General features: G+C 37.7%; 1 protein-coding gene across 1 annotated transcript in view; it reads left to right on the top strand.

Annotated features, from left to right (window-relative positions):
• Window positions 1-6: 6 nt before the first annotated feature.
• The window catches only part of LOC102478777 (phosphorylase b kinase regulatory subunit beta), a gene marked incomplete at its 3' end in the record, with an annotated part of 137,069 nt that continues 121,599 nt past the window's right edge, over window positions 7-15,476 (top strand). The window contains exon 1 of the mRNA XM_006170471.1: window positions 7-86. Coding sequence (XP_006170533.1) covers window positions 11-86 — 76 coding nt within the window. The remainder of the gene's footprint in view (window positions 87-15,476) is intronic.

Here is a 15,476-nt window from a genome sequence, read left to right on the forward strand (position 1 = left end):
CCCGGGCGCGATGGCGGGGGCAGCGGGGCTGATGGCCGAAGTGAGCTGGAAGGTCTTGGAGCGAAGAGCCCGGGCCAAGCGCTCAGGTTTGGCTGTCTGGGGCACCGCCCCTACCCCCGCACTTTGGGTGGCACTTCCCCTAAAGCACCTTGGGCGGGAGGCAGGTGGGCCCTGGGAATGAACCGGTGTCCCCCGTGTTGTCCCCTCGAAAGCAGGCAGCTGCCTTGGCCTGCCTTCTCGTGTCTCCCATCATGCCCCCACCTCTGAAATTTAGGTGGCAGTTGCAACTCTACCCTGTGTGTCTCTCCCAACTTCGCTCCATACTTGGACCCCCTGAGAAAGTGCGGCCGTCCTGCCTTTGCCCAACGACTTCTCCCTTAGGAAGCAGGCGGCTGCAAGTTCCCTGGAAAGTGCCTCTTCCCGTGTTCCTCTGCACAAGTCAACAGCTTCATGCTTTGACATGACTATGACATAGCCTTACAAAGCAGGTGGCAGCTCGTTGCCTCCTTTCATATATCACTTTTACATTCCCTACAAGTTCTAAAGCGTCAACCAGAAATTGAGGGAGATAGGGCCTCCTCCAGCCACCAAGTGGGTCACTGAGCACAGAACATAGGATTCAGAAGGAAGAGAGCCACTTTTCCCTAGTTAGGCAAGGGGTCTCAGGTCTCCCAGTTTCTAGTCCTGGCTCCCAAGGCCAAGGCGGTCAGAAGACACGGTGCAGGCAGTTACAAAAGTTCAAGTGTCCTGAACTGACTTGTCAAATTGCAAAGTCACGCCTTTAAAGTTAGCACTTGTGGTTGATAACTCTTTTGAGAGGGGAGATTAAAACTTCCCTTATTCCTGGCTGGCTGGCCATACTCTGGAGCAAAGTATGTGCCCACAAACAATAAAGGTTGTGGAATCATAAGGTTTTTCAGTTAAGGATCTTCCCTGTTAAAGGATTGACAAACTGTATTTCATGATTGGGAGATATAAAAAGCATTGCCTAGGAAAATGAACTCTGCATTTGCACTGATACTGAGAGATACATATTTTTTCTCAGTTAATGAGCTCCCATTATGTTTTGGCCTTTTATCATTTGTGAAGTTTTTTTGTTGTCTGTCTTGCATATTTTTATTTATTTAAATTTGGAGAAAACATCTCATTTCACAAGTCATACACCCACTTTTGGTTGCCAACTTCATCCTGTTTTCAAACCTTAAAAAATTTTGAATTTCTTTATATAGGGCTATAGTAAGACTACCAACTATTAACTATGAGGAAATTAACAGGAAGTCTTTAGGACCTTCTATAGCCAATATGGGTACTTGGAATAATCATGTGTATATTTGTTTAGTACTATTTCTTAAAGTTTTTGGTATCATATAGAAATGTTGAGTTGGCTATTAACAGTATGGCTGTCTAAGCTATTAAAATTGTTATTGGATTGGTTATGATTGGACAAAGATAATAACCAGAGTTTTCTTACAGGGAACTGAGCAATGTCCCCAAAATGTATTTTAGCAGCATCTCTCTTTTCCTTTAATAAACATATAAAATTTATTGTCTTCTCTAATCTTTGCTTTGTTTCCTCTGAAGTGCATGCCATAACAGTAAACTTTGAAAACCCTACCTATTTTTCTTTTTTTAACTGAGAAAAAAATTTCAAGTTTTATTTAACTGTTGTTCAATATAGGTCACTTAAATACAGTTTCAAGTGCAAAGTAGTTAAGTGCATTGTATCAATGTTGAATTTCCCGATATATTTGCATCATAGTAAAGAAGAGGTACCAGTTGAAGTCATTCTTCCAAATTAATAGTTATTTTAAGGTTTCAGATTCTTTTGATGACTCTATGAAGAATAGATGATAAAGTTTCTTGAGTAAATCATTTACTTCCAGTGTCATTTAAAAACATTACTTTAAGAACACTATATAGACAAGAGCTTTGTTTGAAACCTGTACTAACCTGACTCTAGTTTAGACTTCTCTGCAGGGTTCTGAGCATTGTTACATAGTAGCATGTAATACTATGCTACTTCATTGCACAATAGAGGATGCTACTCTTATGTAATATTTAGTAAGTGGAGATTATGTATTTTCTGCCTCATCCATATAATCAAATGTAATTTATCAAAGCAACGAAAATCAAATTTTCAGGTCATAAAAGAGAAATAAAATTATAATGATCCTCAATTATTGCCTTTGTTGTGCACTGCATCATGTTAATAACTGCTCACACTGCTTTCAATTAATCTAACACTGATTGCTTCTAACCTTCACTAAACAGTTTTAAAATTGCTGTAGTTTAGCCTGCAACGCTAATGATTAGAATCAACAGTTTGAAATGGCCAGCTCACCTGATGCAGTCGTCTCTTCTCCACCCGCTTTCTTGAGGTCTGGTAAGTGTGTAGACCCCCAACAGGGTCACTTGGTAATTTTAAATATCTTTGTTTCTGGTGGCTGATATCACCATAGATAGTTTGGTTTTATTTCCTCTTTGGTAGGCCAAAGCCTGAGCACCATTTCTGCTAGTGTTAGGTTCAAGTTTGTACTGCATTTTGAATATGTCTTCTCTTGTTTTTGTGGTGTGGGGCATAAAAAGGGCAAAGAGTAGAGCACCCGCTGTGATACTTATAAGCTATTTGACCAGAGGCAGTTCCTTAGTGTCTGGGAGCCTCAGTTGTCAAACAAGTACATGAAGGCAGCTGCTGCTGTTGCTTCTTCTTCTTCTTCTTCTTTTTTTTTTTTTATTTGCCAAAGAGTGAACACACTCACTAGTGAGAGAGAGATGGAGATGGGAGAGATGAGAAACTTCTCTTCCTCCAACTCTTCATGGGGGTCATATTCATGTCACAATTCATTTTCCTCCCTCTTTTCAAGACTTTGGGCATGCATAGTCTTGAGTCTGGGACTCAACCCATGCAGTTGGCTGTGTGAGGCCCAACTGTCTTCACCACCTCCACACCATGGGCTGGCCCCATAAAGTAGCTTCTTAAAAGGCTTTTTGTCTTCTTACATAATGAAAGTAACTTTTATAAATTTGGAATTTTTGGTCAATATCTTGTTTATCTACTCTTTATCAACTCTCTATGAGATCAGTATTGTCACATAAATTTTCAAAATCAGGAAGGGACTTGCCCCAGGTCTTCAGACTATTATGTGTTTAGGCCATGTGCTTTGCACTTCACTCTAGAACTTCCAAGTGTAAAAGCTGTAGGAAGTGTTGACACAGTGTCTCTTAGACTGTTAAGTTGATGTGCCTCTTTGAGAGCTGGATGAAAGCTGTGAAATTACTCCCCAGATGGGATTTTGAAAACAATTTCGAGGTGGTTCATGAACCCAAGAATGACCATGTATCAACTCTTCATTGGGAACCCAGGCCTTTGGAAGTTTGTAGTCTTAATTTACAGAAGTAGAAACAGGCTTAATTAAGTGGCCACAAAGCTGGAATAAAGACAGAGATCTTCAGGGTCCTTTTCTGTATGTAGGTAGTGACCAGCCTCGGGCCTTTTCTGACCATCTCTGTGTCAGAACACTTGAGGAGAAGCCTACTGACTAGAGGATGCTTAATCTCACATGTATTTTAAGCAGAATAGTCAAGCCTTATTCACAGGCTTGCCCACATAATCACAGTGAACAACTTTTTTGGGCTTCACAGTAGTCATTTAGGAGTAGTTCCCCCTTCCCCCCTTTTATCTTTCAAGTTTTGGGCAAGGTAGGAGGAAAATCTTGAAGAACAGAAGTAGGAAATATCTTATGGAAGAATCCATCAAACAGGAGAAAACAGAGAATGAAAATGATCCCTGTCCTTAGTTATCAGATACTAACTGAGAAAATATTACATGTAGCAATGCTAGATGATTTCTGATTTTAACTTGGAACTGTTTTTTTTTGTAGGATTTCATTTAACAGTTGTTTTAAAGCATGCCCCAGGTTCATAGCTGAGCTTTTCACTGATATTTTGGTTATACACTTTCCAGTGTTGCCAAAAGTGAAAACCAATTTCTTTATTTTTGTAAGCTTAGTTTCCAAAATGCCTGAATTGTTTCATGTATTTTAACCCTGCTTATTCTTCCTGGATATGTTACTACTGCTTTCTGTTCGTTTATATTCTGTTTTGAATTTAGTGTGAGCCCTGCATTTCTGTGCATCCTTGAGTTGTGCTCTGACTACTGATATTTTAATATGTGCTATGGTTGAATGTAATTTGTTTTGACTGCTTAAAGTGAAAGAGAGATCTAGTTATTCAGGTCTTTCTTTAAAGAACCTTGGAGTAAAATGTATACAACAATAAAATGATAAGGAAATTCAACCATCAAGATAAATTAAATAATTATTAGAAAAGAAATATAGCATTCAGTGCTTTGGATTACTTGAATTTCCCACGTGGGCACTACAGGTATATAATTTATTAGGGTAGCAGACTTGGTCAATTGTAGCAGTCATCTTGGCATCACAGTTATTTGGAGTAATAGTTATAGCATATTGTGATAAGGTAAGAAATGACTTGGCAACTTTGCTTTTTTTTTTCCTGAAAAGACAAGGAAATTTAAGAGGTTATTCCTTCTTAAAATGAACCATCATTATGTATATCTTGACTGCCTGAATTTATCAGCATTTGATAAGTGAGTTTATTAACATGTGATTTGAGTTTTTGCCTTTATTTTCTTGTCTTTAATTAATTTTGTTAGTTTGATTTGATGAGTGTATCTGTACCTGGTGAAGTTTTATTGTATATTCTGGGCAAATCTCAGCTTTTTATTTTACATGTCTGATACTATTCTTTTCAGATACTTACATAGCAGCCTTGTTTTGGGCCTAATTTAAGAGTCTACTAATGGAAAAGGTTCCTGTGGCTTGTAGAGACCATAGGCTTGAGGCCCATAGACTGCTGTGGATTATGATTCCCTTTAGGAGTATATGTTTTGTGTTCAGCTTTACCTAATCTACTCTTGCATTTGTTATTATTACCTATTTTATCTTGAGCAAGTTACTTTTCATCTTTTGGTAATCAGCTTCCTTCTGTGTGAAATGAGCACAGGAAAACCTACCTGGAGAGATTATCATGAAGATTAAACAAGATCTTCTGTGCTGAACACTTGATATTTAGTTTGATTATTTAAAACTCAATGAATTTTTGTTTTTGTTCCTAAAAGTATATCTTTTGCGATATTGCTGATGTGTACTAAAGACTTATAGACATGGTTGTTTTCTCTCATTTGGTATCTCCCCCTCAAAGTAACCATTTGATTAAGAAGACCTGTTATGCTAAAATATAGTTAGTTTTAATCAAACTACCCAGAATCTAAGAATGCTTTGCTATTCAGTGGTCTATTCCATTTTGTAATTTTATCTTGTTTTATTCTTAAGTCCATCTCAGTTGTGTTTGTAATCACTACAATGCTAAAGATGTTTCTGACAGTTTCCATGGAAACTTCTATCAGACAGCAGGTAGAGTAGTTGTTATTTTATGTATAGTTAGAAGATATTTTTTGTCTGGTCTTGGCTATGCAATGGGCACCCTTCACGGGGAGTGGAATTTTCAGAAGCACCTCTAAATTGTAGCCTGCTGGGAGCTCTGATCTCTTCATACTAGGTCCTGCAGTCTGTAATCTTACAAGATGTAGGGAGAAGAGGCCATATGATATGCTTAACTCCCTTGGCATGAATCTCATTGACCTTAAAGCTTACCCTCTTTCTGTGTCGTTATGCTGAGCAAAGATGATGCTTCAGATTTCATAAGTAAAATGGTTTTGTGAAGACCACACAGCTTGTCTCACTGCTTTTGATGGTTGCAATTGAATATTTACAAATGAATATTCACATTTGTGCGTTCTAAGATCTGTTTTCTTCTTGCTCTTTTACCTTCAGTCTTCTGTGAAATCAGAGATGTAAGAGGAACTCCCTAGAATTCCTGATTCTGATCCAGGTGCCTACTGGGCTTTCCCAAATGGGTATATGATAATTATCTCAAATGTAACCTGCCCAAAACAGAACTCCAACTTTCTATTCCAATTTCTATCTCAAACACATTCCTCCTGATATATTCTTCATCTGGTAAATTAAACTGTTATTTTTCTAGGTGCACAAGCTCAAAATTTAGAGGTTACTTCTTTCTTTCCTTCACCATCTTAATTTGTTTTTAATTATATTAAACATATTCATTATTTCAGTTCTCCCAGACATGTCTTAATTGAATAATAAAAACAGACATTCACAATAAACAAATAAGAAATCAGCTAGAAAAACTGTTCAGAGCAAGGGATACATCTGATAGTTTAGATTCTTCAAAGAGGGAATTGTTCCCTTTCCTTTGAGTCCTCTGTTTTCACAGGATGATTACAATGTAGAGTAAGGTCATAAAGTAGTAACTGGGGAGCTTATTTTGTGCCCAACAGCCACTCTATCCCCTCTTCTTTTTGGTGCACAACTTGATTCCATTTGAGATGCTCCTCTCCTCACCTCCAGCATTAAGTCCCGACTAGTACATACTGGTCTCAACAGTCTCATAACCCTTTGCCATGACTGCTGCGTGTATCGGCATGTGATACAGATCCTTCATCTTCTTCAACTCCAAAGAAATTGGATTTATTTTTAAAGTTATGACTTCCATGTTCAGCTTAAGTTTAGTAATATTAATGTTAAACATCTTTAAGTTGGTAACTTGACTAGACCTTTCCTGAACTGGGGGAACTAATCCTATTTTTGTTAAACACTTCAGAATCACTGGCCAACCATCAGTGAAGTTCTGACTGCTAGGAAGGGTGAGCAGGTTGAAAGCCTCTTCCCCCTTTTTATTTAGCTCATCTGTAAATCCTTTTTACTCTAAAACACACACCAAGTCTGTTTTGCTCCAGCTGTCCTCCTACCTCCCTAGTCCAAACCACTGTCTTGTCTAGACTACTGAAATACCCTGGTTTCCTGTCTCCAAATTCTTACCTCACTACAATCTGTTCTATACCCAGGAAGGAGAATAGGATATTTTAACAACGTAAGTCAGATTATATCACTTTACCACTTAAAATCCTCCCATTGATATTTCAATATTTTAGCATAAAATTCATAGTCCTTTCCTTTAGGAGACAGAGCTCTGGAGCACCTGGCTCTTGCCTTGCCTCTCTGACCTCCTTATGCATGGAGTGCTTCTCTGTTCTTCCCCTGGTTTTTAGCCATGCTGGCTTGCTTTGAGTCCTTAAGACACTCATTTTCATATTATGGTCTCTGTAGCAGCTATTTCACGTTCAGCCTAGAAAGTTCACTGTACTATTGTTTGGTTTGCTTATTCTTTCTATTATTTAAGATTATCATCTTTTTTTTTTTTTTTTGGAGAGGTTTTTCGCTATAGGGCGCGTGCGCTCACCAGACAGAAAGAGAGAGACAGAAAGTGAGAAATCACCCCCGAGGAGGGATGGCCACGCCGCAATCCCTTCTCCTCCATTCTCCTCTCAGGATCTTGGGCACGCACACACACGCGTGCCCGGCGTGAGTTTTAAGCCACCAGGTCCGGGACACGAACCACGGTCGACTACTTGGGAGTCCAACGACATAGCCATTAGGCTAACTGCTGGTCCCAAGATTATCATCTTAAACTTACCTTCTTCAGAAAGATATTTTCTGCCTATCCAATCTAAGTGGCCCCTAAACACACACTCTTAATTTTAATTCTCTGCAGTGTAGTTCTCACTATTTGATATTTTTTCTGTTTCTTAGCTCTCCTGTCAGTTTCCACCCATGAGAATATTAGCTGTATGAGAGCAGAAATTTTATCTGTTCTGCTCACTGCTATATCCCTAGTGCCCACAAGAGTACCTATAACGTAATAAATGTACAGTAAACTATATTGCCAAAAAAAAAAAAAATCCTGTTGTTTATCATACCGAAGTCCCTCCTGACCTTTTTGAGAGACAGTGTTACAATGTGGTTAGTATACAGACTTTGTACTCATACAGCTGGGCTCAAATACCTGGATGGATACTTACAAACCATGTGAAATGCTTTTCCCTAATTTTTCTCCTAATTTTTCTTTTCATTATGCAGTAGAGATAATAAATTCTTCTTTTGTGAAGATGTGATAATGTCTCTGACAAAATTGGGGTAAGGCTTTCAAGGAAGGCCACTTTAGATGTGACATTTAAGCTGAAGGGGAAATAGGAGTCAAGGGAAAAGTTGGGGTAAGGAAAGTTCTAGGCTAGGATCCTGGTGCTAGATAGAACTGGTATTTGAGGACCACTGAGAAGGTCATGTGAACAAACCATTGTGAATGACAGGAATGGGAGAAAGAAAAGGGCTGGGATCGGTAGGACCTTGGGACCATTGGAGATAACTCTGATTTTATTATATATGGAAGAGAAAGCCATTGAAAATATGAAGTGATGGGGTTAGAAGACCTGATTAATAATTTATTAAGATCCTCTAGCTGTCTTATAAAATGAATTGGAGAGTTGCAAGAAGACTGGGAGCAACCTGATGGCAGAAGTCACATTATAGGTCTTTATATTTGCCCCCTAGCACAGTGCTGGGTGCATAGGGACCCTCACACCATGTTTGATTATGAATGGCTGTGAAGACCAGGAATTGACTATGTTATCTGAATTCAGGAAGTGTCTTCACCTTGATCATGCATTAAGCCCTCTCTATATCTATAACATTTCTTTGATTCGGGCCACTGACAACTAAACCACTAAATACACTGTTTTGACTTTAAATGTTTGACTGTAACTATTTTCTGATTTATTTTGAGGATGGAAATGTTGGCACATTGGAAGTAGTAGTAGCATGTTCTGTATCTCTTTGTGTCTGTCCCCCTCTCTCTCTGTCTCTTTTGTTTTTTAAGTATTCAAGGTATCACAGGAAAATTTCCTGAATATACCATAGTAAAATCTTAGATCCATAAGGGTAATTTTTTACCTATTCCGTTAACCTTTATCTGTGTTTTAAAATGGCATGTTGAGGGAACCAGCAGTTAGCGTAATGGCTATGTTGCTGGACTCCCACGTAGTTGACCGTGGTTCGTGTCCCAGACCCGGTGGCTTAAAACTCACGCTGGGCGCATGTGCGTGCGTGCCCAAGATCCCGAGAGGAGAATGGAGGAGAAGGGATTGCGGCGTGACCATCCCCCCTGGGGGGTGATTTCTCGCTTTCTGTCTCTCTGTCTCTCTCTGTCTGTCTGGCAAGCGCAGGCGCCCTACACTGAAAATCTCTCCAAAAAAAAAAAAAAAAAGCCCTGTTGATTGTTTTAAAACAATACTACACTTTAAAAAAAATAAAAAAAAGATTGGGACCAGCAAAAGTCTTAATGGTTACAATACTGGACTCCCCACATGACTGACAGCCAATCGAGTCCCAAATACAGAGGTCTGAAACTCATCCTGGGAATGTATGTGTGTGGGCCTAAAATTCTTTTTTTTTTTTTTTTGAGAGTTTTTTTTACTATAGGGCACGAAAAAATCTCCAAAAAAAAAAAAAAAAAGGCCTGTTGACTGTTTGTTTCTATGGAGTAATTTGCAAAGCTGCACACGTTGCTACTTTGTCTTTGCTTGATTCAGGTTGAAAAATACATGTAGGCATTTCATTTACTTGTTAAAAGATAAGGAAATTTCAAGGCAATACAAAGGTTTTTTTGTTTTTATTGGTGAGCATTTATGCAGTTAGGAACTGTGGTTTACGATTTATGGGTGTATATTTTCAAATCTCTGAAAATAAATAACAGAAAATTGTAACTGCATATGTTATAGACTCAGTCTTGAAAAATTGGTACATGCTTTCAGATGGTTCATTGTAGTTTTCTATGATGCACTTTTAATAGATTCATTCTTATCACATTTTTGTTGCATTAGGCCTTGACTGCCTTAATTAGAAAAGTTAAAAACTATTTTTTTCTTTATTCACGTTAGAACACATCTACGTACCTGTTAGAGTGAAGAGAGAAAAACACCCTCCACAGGGTCTGATCACACTGTAATCCTCTTCCTCCAGCCCATCTGATCTTGGATACTTCATGTATCCAGTATAGTTCAGGCAGAGTGGTCTGGAGATTTGAACTGTGATGGCCATGTGAGATCCTGTTTCTCTTGTGTACATTACTGCTTTGCCATAAAGCCAGCCCCAAAAATGGTTTTTTAAAATTGTTGCTGTTTTTCATTTTTCTGTTTGTTCCCATTTTCCATAGATACTTCATTCTTCTTCATTCATTTTAAATTTCTTGACTTCATACCTTTCTTCTCTTTCCGTTCATATTTTATACATTATCTAGAGATTTTTTTTTTTTAATTGCCAGAGGGCTTGGTCATGTTACAGTCCCCTCTCCTCTGTTTCACTATCCTGTCAGGATTTGGGGCACACACATACATGTACATGGCATGCTTCTCAACACTGCTAGGACTGAGACTTGAACCACAGTTGGTCATGCAGGATCCACCTCCTTTAACCATTGGGCTGTAGGACTGGCCTAGAAGGTGTTTGTTTTGTTTTGAGAGAGAGAGAGAGACTTTTTGCTATAGAGCACCTGTGCTTGCCATAGAGGCAGAGAGGGACAGAGATAGAAAGGAAGAAATCACCCCTTGGGGGATGGTCATGCCACAATCCCTTCTCCTCTATTCTCCTCTTGGGATTTTGGGCATGCATGCACATGTACCTGGCATGTGTTTCAAGCCTCCAGGTCCAGGACTCAAACCACAGTGGGCCACGTGGGAGTCCAGTGCCTTAACCACTGCACTACCTGCTGGCCCCGGACAGTTGTTTTTTTCTGGATGAGAGATAAAAAACCTAAAAATTAGGTGATTTCCACAAACCACAGTGAAAATCTCTTTAAAAAGTTTTTAAAAAATTTTACAAATAACATATATATTAATGGGATTCAAAGTCATGTTTGATATATGTTTACAATGTGGGATGATCAAATCAAGCTAATTAGCAAATCCATTACCTTACATATTTATTTGTGGGGTAAACATTTAAAATAAATTCTTTTAGCAATTTTGAAATATATAACACATTGTTGTTTATTATTGTCACCGTTGTGTCATGAAAGCCTATTCTTTCTTGTCTATCTGAAACTTTGTACCCTTTGATCAACGTCTGAGAATCTTTTTAAGTGTGTAATTGAAATTGGTCACTTTTTAAGGTTATGATGTTATATGTCCTGTATTATTTTCCATTTTTCTGAAAATTCATTAGTAGTTTTTCATTTGTCATGTGAAATGATTTAAAGTTTATTGTTTTATTCTTATTATTGATGACCTCACAGCACTTCCATACCTTCTTTTGGGCTAATGAAAATTCTAGTTTTTATCTCAGAGCTAAAATTTGCAAATATATAGGCCCTGGTCCTGGATATTAACACTCATGCCAGTATTTGGATTGTAAGTCAAGTCTTATTGCTAAAGTTATGAATGGAGATTAGGCCCCACTAGAGGTTGGGCAATTGAGACTGGAAAGTTCATCACACAAGGCTTAGCTTTATGGCATGTTTCAAAAAAAATACTCCTATTAGGAGCTTCATTTGTATTCTTTATTATGTTTCTGTCTTCCTGGAACAACTGAACCAGTGAGGAACTTGGATATATTTAAGTTCATTTTATTATGTGGTTACATTAACTTTGTAAGCTTGATTCTAAATATGTGATTAGAGTTGTAAATCATTAGTATGTCAAAAAGAATAAAATTGGCTTGTGACTTCAGGGGACTGCTTTTTCCCCACAGGTCTTTTAAATTCATAGGGCTGCTTATTGTTTCTTTTTTTAAAAATTTACAGCTAAACTTTAATGGCTTCTGATTTAAGATGATCTTTGTCCCTTGATTTTTTTCTCCTGCTGATCTTTAAAATTAAGACCTTTTCCTTTAGCTTTTGTTTAAACAGCTTTTAAATAGTCCACTGATAGAGATTTCTATGTTAAATATCTTTAATATAGAGGTACTTAAAATAAGAGTTTGTTTTCATAATTTGCATATTTTTGAGAGTAATTATCTTGCTTTCTGGAATCTTTCTATGAGTTCTTATCTGTTGTTTGTATCAGTTCAGAGATCCTCTTGTTTGGTTATGTTATCTTGTTTTCATGGAAATATTCAGTGAAGCTCAATTAATTTGTTACACCCACTTAATTCCAATTCTCAATAGACTTATAGCTCTGATAATAATCATTTGCTCAATGACCGCAAGAATAATAATAAAAAAACGCTAACAGGATATAAAGTTAGTTATTATAATTTGAAGGAATAGAAAACTATTTGAGAGTTAGAATTTATCGATGTACTTTTTCTCCTGCTTGGTTTCAATATATGACATTGGTATTTGTACCTAAGACCTACACCAAATCTAAGCCTTCCCTAAGTCTTTTTTTTTTTTTATTCTTTTTAAGTATTTTTTGAATATTTCCTCCCCTCTGTGCTCCTGTTGTCATTGTCTTAGTTCAAGGCTCTAGGATTGTTTTGACTTAAACTGGACCTTTGTGCCTAGAGCTTTCCCCCTTGCTAGCAGTCCTTCACACCGACTACAGACCTATCTTTCTAAAGTTTGGATTGTGTGGTACCCTAGTGACTATTCATTACCTGAAAAATAAATGCAACCCTGGAATCTCCTTAGCACTCTCCACTGTTAGTCTACTATATAGCTTACCAACCTCCCACTCATGTTCTCTGCTACAGTGTTGTATGGGTAACTCTGTAGCGTCTGCACCATTATCATGAGTTTTCCTTTGTATTAAATAGCTCTTCTCTGCAAGCTTACTGCACCCTGTAATCTTTTATGTTGCTCCAGTGACCTCTTGTTTTTGTATATTATTTGACAACCACTTCTTCTGCATCCCAGGTTTCAATGAATTGTTCTACTGATTCCCATGACACTTTATCTGTGCTTGTCTTAGCTCTGATGTCACAGGATTGCTATTGGATAATCACATACCTATCTTCTCTAGGATGCTATGAAATCCTTTAGGTTAGGGGGTAGGTCTTTTGCAGCTTTGTATCAATAGTCCTGATATAGGGCTTGGTGCCACGAGATTAAAAGTTTAATAAGGATGAAAGTTGACTGAATTAATGAATCTGCTAAATGAATTGATACAGTCTTGGTACAGAAAGTTTGATACAGAACAAATTTCTCAGCAGTATGTTGTCTAAATATTGATATTTTGCTCTTTTTATTTCATGAAAAAAATAGTGAATTTATTTTCCTGCAGTTTTTGTTTGTTTTAGTTGCCATAGGGAGAACAGTGCCAGAGAGACATAGAGAAGAGGAGATAAATCACCTCCCATTGGATATGGGCATACCACAATCTCTTCTCCTCTATTTTTCTATCTTTAAGGATTTTGGGCATGCACACACATGTGCCTGGTGTGTTTTTCAAGCCATCGGGGCTAAAATTTGAACCAAGGTTGTCCATTCAGTCCTCTTATTAACCAGTAGGCTTCAGGGCTGGGCCTTCCTGCAATTTTTTCAATAAAAACATCTATAGTAAAAAAATTAAAAAATAAAAATAAATAAAATAAAATTCCACTGGTCAAGTTTAAAAAGTTTCAAAATTTAGTTTCAATAAAGAAATGTAATAAATGAAGCAAAATAGTGACTGAAGTATATAATAACTTCCTGACTTGGTGATAATACTCTTGATTATTCTTTTAAACTGGTAGGTAAGGCCAAACTGTATGGATCTGACTGCCTTTGTCCCTTTCTTAAACCTTAATCAATCTCTGGGACCAGCAGTTGGTGTAATGCACACACATGTGCCTGGTGTGTTTTTCAAGCCATCGGAGCTAAAATTTGAACCAAGGTTGTCCATTCAGTCCTCTTATTAACCAGTAGGCTTCAGGGCTGGGCCTTCCTGCAATTTTTTCAATAAAAACATCTATAGTAAAAAAATTAAAAAATAAAAATAAATAAAATAAAATTCCACTGGTCAAGTTTAAAAAGTTTCAAAATTTAGTTTCAATAAAGAAATGTAATAAATGAAGCAAAATAGTGACTGAAGTATATAATAACTTCCTGACTTGGTGATAATACTCTTGATTATTCTTTTAAACTGGTAGGTAAGGCCAAACTGTATGGATCTGACTGCCTTTGTCCCTTTCTTAAACCTTAATCAATCTCTGGGACCAGCAGTTGGTGTAATGGCTATTTTGCTTGACTCCCATGTAGTCAACTGCGGTTCGAATCCTGGACCCGGTGGCTTAAACTTATACCAGGTGCATGTGCATGCGAGCCCAAGATCCCTAGAGGAGAATGGAGAAGTGACTGTGGCATGGCCATCCTCCCTGGAGGGTGATTTCTCGCTTTCTGTCTCTCTCTCTCTTGTCTTTCTGGGCACAAACCCTATTGCAAAAACCTTTAAAAAAAAAAAAAAACCCAAAAATCAGAAACCAAAAAAACTGAAAAACAAAAACAAACCTCAACCAATCTCTATGCACTGGTTTTTACTTTTCCTAAAGAAAAATGGAAGAAATGTCGAGTTCTCATCCACATTCTAATCAGAATGTAAGTTATCTAGCATGTTTATTCTTTCACAGATAAAGGTGTCAATACTACTTAAAAGGCTTAACTATCGGAGTATAGATTTTACCTAAAAAAAAAGACATTTGAATTAGACATTTAAATTTCAGGAACATGCTAATAAAAGAGAGTAAAATAATATACTTTTAAATGAAGTAGAAAAAAATACTTTCTCAAGACTTGCCTTTTTTTTTCTCCTCAGTTGGAGCGGTTTTTTTTTTTTTTTTTTTTTTTTTTTTGAGGGTTTTTTTTTTTTTTTTTTGTTTTTTTTTTTTTTTTTTTTTTTTTTTTGCTATAGGGTGCTTGCGCTCACCAGAAAGACAGACAGAGAGACAGAAAATGAGAAATCACCCCCCGGGGGGATGGCCATGCCACAATCCCTTCTCCTCCATTCTCCTCTCGGGATCTTGGGCACACATGCTCACACGCCCAACATGAGGTTAAGCCACTGAGTCCAGGAACCGCAGTTGACTACATGGGAGTTCAGCGACATAGCCATTACGCTAACTGCTGGTCCTTGCCATTTTGAGAAGGTCCAACATTTTTTGGAATAAGAGTTGATAAAGGGGCTGGCTCCTTTGCCTGGTGGTTAAGGCAGCTGTATTCCATGTGGCCATCCATGCAGTTGAGTTCTGGACCTGGTGGCTTGAGAAACGTGCTGGACATGTGTGCATACATGCCCAAAATTTCTAAAAAAAGGAGAGATGGAAGAGAAGGGATTGAGACATAACAATCATTGAGGGAAATGCTTTTTCCTTTTCTCTCTCTACCTCTGGCAAGCTCTCAGGCTGAAAAAAAAAGTGATATGTTTGAAATTTATTTCTGGAAAAGTATTAAACACAATACTAAATAATAAATCTGTTTTTTTTTTTTTTTTAATTTGGAGAGTTTTTTGCTATAGGGTGCGTGCGCTTGCAAGACAGAGAGAGACAGACAGAAAGCAAGAAATCACCCCCCAGGGGGAATGGCCACGCCGCAATCCCTTCTCCTCCATTCTCCTCTTGGGATCTTGG

Source organism: Tupaia chinensis, unplaced genomic scaffold (assembly GCF_000334495.1).
Source record: "Tupaia chinensis unplaced genomic scaffold, TupChi_1.0 Scaffold148557_1, whole genome shotgun sequence".
NCBI classification, from domain to species: Eukaryota; Metazoa; Chordata; class Mammalia; order Scandentia; family Tupaiidae; genus Tupaia; species Tupaia belangeri.